Source organism: Sinohyriopsis cumingii, chromosome 17 (genome assembly GCF_028554795.1).
Source record: "Sinohyriopsis cumingii isolate HCF-2022 chromosome 17, ASM2855479v2, whole genome shotgun sequence".
Taxonomy (NCBI): domain Eukaryota; kingdom Metazoa; phylum Mollusca; class Bivalvia; order Unionida; family Unionidae; genus Sinohyriopsis; species Sinohyriopsis cumingii.
The window spans coordinates 114,176,706-114,187,342 of NC_142977.1; the positions used below are offsets into that span (position 1 = coordinate 114,176,706).

Below are 10,637 nucleotides of genomic sequence, written 5' to 3' on the forward strand. Positions count from 1 at the left end.
ATTAAGCCCATAATTAACATCATTTGTATATATTTGAAAGGTCAAGGTTACTTTCATGATTTTTCTAATCTTAGTAACAGTGATCATTTTAGATGGCACATCGGAATCATTTGTACAAACTTAAAAGGTCTTCATGCCAGCAAGCTTATAGTCAAATAAGATCAAATTCAATCAACTAGTATTGAGGCTTACAGTCCTATAAGATCAATTCAATTGACCAGTATTGAGGCTTAAAGTCAAATATAATCAAATTCAATTGACCAGTATTCAGGCTTACAGTCAAATAAGATCAAATTCAATTGACCAGCATTGAGAAGTTCTTTAAAGGTTTTTCTAATTTTTGTAACAGTGGCAATATATTGATTGGCATCATTTGTACAAATATGAAAGGTTTTCATGCCAGGATGTGCCATTCAAGGTGGGTAAAATTCTTTTTTCTTTTTTTCATTTAAATACTTTTGTTTGGTTATTTTTGGCAACAGACTAAAGCATAAACTGAATTCATGTATGCACAGACCAAGAGAACCAAATTAAGATGTCATGGTTGCAATCTGCAGTGACAGCACAATATAAACTGAAAATCTTCCATTTTCTACATTCATAAAACTTGTTACATGTGTAATATATCTATTATGCAGAAGAATAAAATATAAAACTGTTGGAATATGAAAAATATAAATACGCTTTTAATAAAGTATTCACAGGTTCTATGCAATTGTAATACATTACATCTTCAATAAGAAATGATGTAATCCTAAATATCTGGAAATTGCCAGGTGGCAACCACCTTTGCAAAATAATAAAAATGTATAGTACTCAAAGAATTTGTTGAATGGTTAAAAATAACTGACATAATTCAGATGATAAATTCATTTGTATTTCACAAAAAAAGTCTTATTCAAAAAATATTTTTCCAGCATGAAGTTGTCTAAGAAAAGAAAAATCTTCAAAATGTTAGTATTGTTCATGATATTAAAATAATTGCTTCATACTTCAGCATGTTGATGCCACAATGAGAAACAAAGACAGTCATTTAGCGTATATTTTGTTATTACTGTGTATTATTAAGACAGTCATTTATATTTTCTATTATTCAAATTCCTCATGGCAATACTCTTCAAGTTTTGTACAGTATTTTAGACTTTCCTGTAATCTTCGTCTGCATTCAGCTGACATGCTGACATTATAACACTTTAGTTTCCTCAGATCACTTAGATCACTCAAATCAAGTACACCATCAGCTAGTGTGATGTCATTCAGCTCCAGCCAATTCATGGCGGTGCAGCCACTGATAGCACTACACAGAGATCTACTGCACTCTTCAGACATGGTTACAAGCTTCAGTGTGAGTGAGGTCAGATCAGTTAGACTATTCAAGTAAAGTATACCATCATGTAGTTTGATGGACTCTATATACAGCCTATCCAGGTGAGTACAACCACTGATACTACTACACAAAGATCTACTACAATCATCAGTCATGGTTATGTGCCGCAGTGTGAGGGAGGTAAGATCACCGAGAGAAGTTAAGTCAATTACATTATCATATAGTTGGATGTACTCCATGTACAGTCCCACCAGGTGAATAGAGCAACTAATCCAACTACACAGAGATGTACTGCACTCCTCAGACATGGTTATGTGCCGCAGTGTGAAGAATGTTAGATCACTAAGACCACTCAGGTCAAGTACAACATCATGAAGATTAATGTTCCTCATCACCAGACTCTTCAGGTGAGTGCAGCTACTGATACTACTGCACAGAGATCTAATACCCTCCACAGATATACCTACTTTCCAAAGTGTAAGAGAGGTCAGGTTAGTCAGTCTACTCAAGTCAAGTACACCATCAGTTAGTGTGATGTCCCGCAGCTCCAACTTCACCAGGTAAGTACAACCACTCATGCTACTACAGAGAGATCTACTAACGTCCACAGACATGATTACACCCCACAGTGTGAGATAGCTGAAGTTACTCGGACTACTCAAGCAAAATAAACCATCAGGTAGTGCAATGTTCCGGAGATCCAACCTCTCCAGGTGAGGACGGCCACTGAAACTACGAGATAAAGATCTACTACACTCCCCAGACATGTTTACATCCCACATAGTAAGGGATGTCATGTTAGTCAGACTACTCAAGTCAAGTAGACCATCATGTAATTTGATGTCCCTCAGTACCAGCCATTTCAGGTGAGTACAGTAACTGATACTTCTACATACAGATCTACTACACTCATCAGACATGGTTACTTTGCACAGTGTGAGTGAGGTCAGGTTTGACAGACTACTCAAGTCAAGTACACCATCATGTAGTGTCATCTTACTTAGCTCCAGACTCTCGAGGTTACCACAGCCACTAATACTACTACACAATGATCTACTACACTCTTCTAACATGGTTACACCCCACAGTGTGAGCGAGATCAGTTCAGTCAGACTCCTCAAGTCAAGGACACGATCATGTATTTTGATGTCCCTCAGCACCAACCATTTCATGCGACCACAGCCAACGATACTACTACACAGAGATCTACTACATTCCTCAGACATGGTTACACCCCACAGTGTGAGGGAAGTCAGTCTAAAAAGACCCCACAAGTTAAGTACACCATCATGTAGTTTGCTGTCCCTCAGCACTAGCCATTTCAGATGAGCACAGCCACTAATAGTGATGAACAGAAATCTACTACACTCATCAGACATGGATACACTCCACAGTGTGAAGGATGTCAGGTGAGTCAAACTTCTCAAGTTAAGAATAGCATCATGTAGTTTCATATCTTTCAATATCAACTCCAGGTGATTCCAGCCAATAATACTAATACACTGAGATCTGCAACATTCATCAAAGATTCTTATCCTCGACAGTGTGAGTGAGGCCAGGTTAGTGAGACTCAAATCAAGTACATCACCTGGTAGCAGAATGTCCCTTAGAAACAGCCACCTCGGACGATTACAAAGCATAGTTCTAAACAGAGATCTACTACACTCCTCAGACAAGGTTATACCCCACAGTGTAAGTGAGGTCAGGTGAGGTAGATGACTCAGATTAAGTAGTCCATCATGTAATTTTATGTCCCTCAGCACCAACCATTTCATGCGTTCACAGCTAACGATACTACTACACAGAGATCTACTAAACTCCTGTGACATGGTTATACCCCACAGTGTGAGGGAGAGCAGGTTGTTCAATCTACTTAAGTCAAGTACACCATCAGGTTCTTTGATGTCCTCCAGTGAAAGCCACTTCAGGTCAGTACAGCCACTGATACTACTATACTCCTTGGTCATGGTTACATACTGTAGTGTCAGGGAGTCACGTAGTTTAATGTCCCTCAGTACCAGATATTTCATTTTTTTACAGCCACTAACACTACTATACAAAGATCTACTACACTTTTCAGACATGGTTACACCCAACAGTGTGAGGTAGGTCAGGTCAGTCAGATTCCTCAAGTCAAGTACACCATCATGAAGTGTGATGTGTTTCAGCTCCAGAGTCTCCAGACGATTACAGTCATTGATACTAATACACAGGGTTCTGCTACACTCCTCAGACAAAGTTACATCCCATAGTGAGAGGTATGTCAGGTCAGTCATATTCCTCAAGTCAAGCACACCATCATAAAGTTTGATTTTCCACCTTAGCACCAGACTCTTCAGGTGAATACAGCTACTGATGCTACTACACAGAGATCTACTACACATTTCAGACATGGTAACATCATTCAGTCCAAAATATGTCAGGTTAGTCAGATGACTCAAATACAGATCGTCATTATGAAGCTGGATAAAGTACATGCACAGAGACTTGACACAGCTTGGTCTTAATCTAGACATAACGTATTTGTAACACTCATAGTTATAAGACAGAACATCAGGTATTTCAATACCCTCTTGACCTTCCATCTCATTTAAGCATTTTATGTACATTTCATTTAAGTTTTCTAATGAATATCTTATCTCTCCATTGTAATCCCATCTTTTTCTGTACTTTTCAACAAGATCATTTTTATCACACACCTCATATACTCTTTTGAAGGCTGTATGGCCTTTCTCTGCATCAAGGCCACAGATGAAAATCAAAAGGTTCTCATACCAGAGGACATCATTTAATGTACTAAATGATACGAGAAAATCCTGGAATGCATTTTCATTTAAGACTAAATGCATGGAAGTCAGATACTCCTGAATTGATAAATTAAGGAAAGTAACAGAAACATTCTTCTCTAATGGAGAGAAAGCATCTAGCTTTGACAGTATACCACAGTCCAAGAGTGCATGGAGTTTTAATTGAGCATTGTCCCCAAGGCTGATCATCAGATCCTCTTGTTGTATTATGACCGATGGGCCACCTCCCTTTTGTAGTAGAAAATGATGTGCTGCTTTACATGCACTGTCTAAATACAAGTCCCAAAACATCTTTGTCTTCGTGGTCATGTCATACTGATCTAGTAACTCTGACTCTGAAAGGTATTTATTTCCTGTCTTGCTCAGACACCTTTTTACGAGATAGTCAAGTATTTTTTTGTACAAGTCTTGCCTTCGTTTTGGAAGATGTTGATCTTGGCACCAAACTTGTGCCAAAAACAAAAGAAGTAGGGGTACATTTCTAAAACAAGAAAGAATATCCTTATCTTCTGATGTTAAAGTCAGCCTTTCCATTGGCATGTACATTGTGTTTTGATTCACAGCATTCTGAACAAACTTCTGGGCACTGGTTTTGCTCAAGCCCTGTGTTTTTAGTAGCAAATCACAACTAGATAATAAGTTCAATGTTGGTTCTGAAACTATCCAGGGTTGCATAGCCATAAGCACTGTTATCCTTTGGTGCGTTAGTTTTTGCATCAAGGAAGATAAGAATGATGGAATATAGTTTCTAAAATGATCCATGCCATCAAGTATAACTAAAACTTTCTCAGGCTGTTTTTCCAAAACATTTGACAGCTTGTCTGATTCTCTTTTCAAACATTGGTCATCTCTTTTCAAACATTGGTTATACAAAACCTCAGTCAATGTTTTTTCATTGGATATTTTTGGTGCATAAATGTAAAAAAGAAGTGTGAACTGCAAGAGTACGTCTTGATCTGCAATAGCTTCAGCAATGTATGGGGAAGATGATTCAATCTCTCTATCTGTACTTGCTTCACAACTGTTAGAGATTAATGATTCATTCTTTTCATCTGCAATAGCTTCAGCAATGTATGGGGAAGATGATTCAATCTCTCTATCTGTACTTGCTTCACAACTGTTAGAGATTAATGATTCATTCTTTTCATCTGCAATAGCTTCAGCAATGTATGGGGAAGATGATTCAATCTCTCTATATGTACTTGCTTCACAAGTGTTAAAGATTATTGATTCATTCTTTTCATCTGCAATAGCTTCAGCAATGTATGGGGAACATGATTCAATCTCTCTATCTGTACTTGCTTCACAACTGTTAGAGATTAATGATTCATTCCTTTCATCTGCAATAGCTTCAGGACTCTCTTGGATCGGTTGATCTGTCTCTATTTTATCTGCCATTACTCTCTGGCTATCTAGAACTGTTTGGTCAGTTCCTTCGGTACATGTATTCTGTTTGTTAAACTCCTTCGAACACCAGATATTGACTATTTTTCTACAAAATGTGGACTTACCACTTCCAGGACGTCCTGTTAACATGATTCTTTTATTCCTCTTGTCTGAAAATATCTGTTTGAATGAATACAGTTGTTTCTTATTTCTGTCTCTGGAGTTCTCTTCCCTGTTGTTCTTCTTGGTCTTTTTTCCCTCAGTTTGGTGCACAAGTATGACATCTGCATAAAACTCTTGTACCGAAATCATTTCTTTATCATCAAAGAGGGAGAGTGGGGTTGTGCTCAGAGACTTGTAACATGACTTCAGATCTTCTCGCATTTGATCTATTTCTGTAAAAGATGAAAAAAAATTTATATGAGTAAAGGAATAAGGATGCTCATCATGTTGAAAACCAAAACAAAATCAAGTGAAGTAAGTGTAAGTGTGTGTGTGTATGTGTGTGTTGGTATGTGTGTGTTGGTATGTGATTTGGATTTTTAACGTAGCTTTAACAAATTTTCAGTCATACTGCTGTGATGTCTGCAGTGTGGCAGTTTGTAGTGATATCTAGCACTGGGGCATGTAGCATAATGTCCCACCCAGTCATATTATCCTGACACCAGGCAGAACAGTCCTAACACGAACCTCTTAATGCCGAGCGTCAAGCGAGGCAGGTCTTAGTATCATTTTTATAAGTCTTTGAAATGACTCAGTTGTGGTTCAAACCTGTGACCTCCTGTATCCGAGGCGGACACTTTAACTACTTAGGCCACTAAAGTGGAAGTAACATTTTGATGACTTCTTGCCCACATATATTATGTTGAACAAAGAATGGCTGATGAACAGCCCTTACTTGTTACAGGTAGGAATTATCAAAAAAATCAACCACTGACTAGCCTTGATATTTAACATTTGTAACCTGATTTGAATTGAGACATGTCCCAAGTGTTTTTGAACTAAACTGCCTTAAAAGAAATTATTGCAAAAAGTAATGATATGCTTTTGGACACAAACTGGTAATTTTAGACATGTCCTAAGTCAGTGAATCATGAAATATGGCTCACAGTGACCAACATCTATGATGAAGGTGTATTGCTCATCAAGATGCATATCCTTAACAAGTTTCATGACTATATATAAAACAGTATAAAACAGGGTTCAAGTTTCATGACTATATATATAACAGTATAAAACAGGGTTCAAGTTTCATGACTATATATATAACAGTATAAAACAGGGTTCAAGAAACATATTTGTTATGAGCTAAATGCACAACTTAACCTAAGCCAGTAAAATGTGAAATGTAGGTCACAGTGACATTGTTTTTTTGTGAGGATGTATACAATCATCTAGTTTTATTATTCTGGCATGAAGAGCTCTTGAGAAATAAACTTAAAACACAAAATAAAAGCAAAATCAGTGAAACATGGAATATAGATCACACAGACTGACTTTTGTGATGAGGTTATATTATTCATCAAGATGCATTCACTTATATTTTGTAAATCTAGGTATAACAATATCTATACAGCATGTTTTGTAAATCTAGGTATAACAACATCTATACAGCATGTTTTGTAAATCTAGGTATAACAATATCTATACAGCATGTTTTGTAAATCTAGGTATAACAACATCTATACAGCATGTTTTGTAAATCTAGGTATAACAATATATATACAGCATATTTTGTAAATCTAGGTATAACAATATATATACAGCATGTTTTGTAAATCTAGGTATAACAATATATATACAGCATGTTTTGTAAATCTTGGTATAACAATATCTATACAGCATGTTTTGTAAATCTTGGTATAACAGTATCTATACAGCATGTTTTGTAAATCTAGGTATAACAATATCTATACAGCAAGTTAAAAACCTGAGCCAAGTGCAACAACCATGAATGTACATCCAATGTATGTGTATTTATAATCCAATGTATGTGTATTTATAAGCTTACAAGCATGTACATCCAATGTTTGTGTATTTATAATCCAATGTATGTGTATTTATAATCCAATGCATGTGTATTTATAATCCAATGTTTGTGTATTTATAATCCAATGTATGTGTGTTTATAATCCAGTGCATGTGTATTTATAAGCTTACAAGCATGTACATCCAATGCATGTGTATTTATAAGCTGAGCCTGTCCCATGTATGTAGGTGCTATGATACACACTGCAAACATTTGCCTAGGACCTAGGAAGAAAGAATCAGTCAAAGTGTGCATATGTAGATATTTGTATCTGTGTGGAGTAGAGTAACAGCTTACCTCTAATTCCTGGAGGTGAGATAAAAATCACCTTCAAGTGAATTGTGAATTAGAAACTATGGAAGGCAACACACTACCTACTGATGATGCATAAATGGATTATGTTTCACAAAATATATCCTGCATTTATAAAGTCATAGATGCAACACAAAAAAGATGGATGATTCCTCAAAAAGGACTTTGACTTAGTATGCTAACATTTCAAACATACAAGATAGAAATAATTCACAAAAGAGGAAAGATACAATGTATTATCATTAAGTAGTACAATGCCATCCCAGATCCAATACTGTTATTCTTTTCCCAGCATGTGCAAGCAAAATTGCACATAAAGTTTTGAATTTTATGTCATGATATCCATGATGAGGCTGATATATAATTCTTTAATCCTTGATATGATAGGCAGTCATCATCTGGAGTTTAATGGTGTACCAACACATGAAAGGTTATATCATGTAGAAATGATTGCAGTAACAACATTTGCCCCGGTAGTATGATGACAGCAGATTTGCATTTTCTTGTATGAGCTATGTTAAAACCTTCTATCTCCTGTGACATTATTGTCATACCACACACCCACACATGAAGTTACCCACAGACAACAACACCAGAGGAAATTAGTGTAGGGTAGAAGACTTCAACCAAAAATATCGCTATTATCACACTACTACTGCATTGGCAAACATTTTTCTCAATTTTCACTGCCAGTAAATGCACTGTTTTGGCTCATTCTAGTTCCATACCTGTACTTTAAGTCACCAATTGTTTCCCATTTCCACCAGCACGGTGTTAATCTCAGTCGTATTGATAATTTTATCCTCAATAGTACAACTTGGTAATTGTATTGAGACTGCTTGTACTGCTGCGAGAAGTTCTGAATTAACACATATTTACAAAATGTAGCCATTATAAGATGATTTTACCATTACAGTAACTCACACCAGTTATTAATGATATTACCATCACAGTAACTCACACCAGTTATTAATGATATTACCATCACAGTAACTCACACCAGTTATTATTGATATTGCCATCACTGTAACTCACACCAGTTATTAATGATATTACTATCACAGTAACTCACACCGGTTATTAATGATATTACTATCACAGTAACTCACACCAGTTATTAATGATATTACCATCACAGTAACTCACACCGGTTATTAATGATATTACCATCACAGTAACTCACACCAGTTATTAATGATATTACCATCACAGTAACTCACACCGGTTATTAATGATATTACCATCACAGTAACTCACACCAGTTATTAATGATATTACCATCACAGTAACTCACACCGGTTATTAATGATATTACCATCACAGTAACTCACACCAGTTATTAATGATATTACCATCACTGTAACTCACACTGGTTATTAATGATATGGCTCCAACAGTTCTGATTGGTGTGCAGATAATAGTTATCATAGTCATGATTCCTGCCACACCCAGACCAACAGTGGTTGCTGCAGCAATTCCACAAACAGCATCTACCACCACACATTTGTATTTCACAAGTAGCACAGTTCTCCTGGTGATTTCATTGTGCAGTTGTTGTTACACTTTGATTGTTTTATCAAATCGGTAACAATGGAGATATGTCATAGTTCTTCTATTAGTAATGTGATTGCATAGTATAACTGATTAACAATCTTGCCTTCTTCAGGTTCAACATGCAAATGTACTATATCTACCCAAGGAATGTTAAGTCTCCAGTGACTGTGCATTCTGGGGACATATTACTAAATTCATTTTGAAACATGCCATTGAATGATGTCTGACATGTCTGTTCTTGTCTTTGTCCAAGAACTATTACACAGACAAGTGTGTCCTTGTATCAGTTTTCCCTCAATTTTAAAGAAAGAGTCACATGGAAAAAAGAACCTAGACATGTCATACACTCATATTTTTATTTATGGTTACTCAGGGACCCTAACTGGGCACAAATAACACTGAAAATCTTTTGTTTCGCGATCAACCAACACAGGCATGCCCATTTCAAATGCAGGATCAGATGTATTCCTAAATTCTGCCATTGTTAATACATTACTGTTTGCATCCAATACCTTTTGTGAGACAACTGTAATCTGCTTCTAAATGTCAAATCTGAATTTGCTGAATCAGCTATATGTTGTTGAGTACTTTCATTGATGATTTTATTGAAGTGGGGTGGCATTGTAGCTGTCCATGAAAGCATTATCAGTTTTGGTGATGCTTGATTTACTAACTGTCTTACTCTTCCTCAAATTGATTGAACTGCCTGCAATCCAAGATACATTAACTGATCCTAACAATGCTTTGCATTGCAACTTAATAGTGATCAGTACAGCATGCAAAGACAAGTCTGCAAGCACCTTTTGGTGTACCTGTAAACAATCCAGGAACAACCTCACCATGGCCAATTCCATAATGTGCCATGTAAATGGGTATTATTGAGTTATCAACACGTACATGTATCACACATCCATATACGACTCTCACTGTATTAAAATATCAGATCAATCTCTAATGTACAATTATATTGTTGAAGCCTGTGACCTATAGAAGTCTAAAGTACAGTTATATTGTTGAAGCCTGTGACCTGTAGAAGTCTAATGTACAGTTATATTGTTGAAGCCTGTGACCTGTAGAAGTCTAATGTAGTTATATTGTTGAAGCCTGTGACCTGTAGAAGTCTAATGTACAGTTATATTGTTGAAGCCTTTGACCTGTAGAAGTCTAATGTACAGTTATATTGTTGAAGCCTTTGACCTGTAGAAGTCTAATGTACAGTTAT

The 10,637-nt window shown here is 36.3% G+C and overlaps 1 protein-coding gene across 1 annotated transcript; it reads right to left on the reverse strand.

Moving 5' to 3' along the window:
- Positions 1-666: 666 nt before the first annotated feature.
- Positions 667-10,279, reverse strand: LOC149779695 (uncharacterized). Its single transcript, XM_089938457.1, has 2 exons — positions 10,228-10,279; positions 667-5,915 (listed from the first exon to the last, which is right to left on the reverse strand). The coding sequence occupies exons 1-2, from the start codon at positions 10,277-10,279 to the stop codon at positions 1,090-1,092; spliced, it is 4,878 nt and encodes a 1,625-aa protein (XP_089794583.1). The 3' UTR covers positions 667-1,089.
- Between the last annotated feature and the right edge of the window lie 358 nt (positions 10,280-10,637).

Coding starts and splice junctions, on each gene's coding strand:
- LOC149779695 (XM_089938457.1), bottom strand. CDS start 10,279: ATGGCACATTATGGAATTGGCCATGGTGAGGTTGTTCCTGGATTGTTT. Junction 5,916..10,227: donor TGTTCCTGGATTGTTTACAG/GTACACCAAAAG, acceptor CATCTTTTACAG/AAATAGATCAAATGCGAGAA.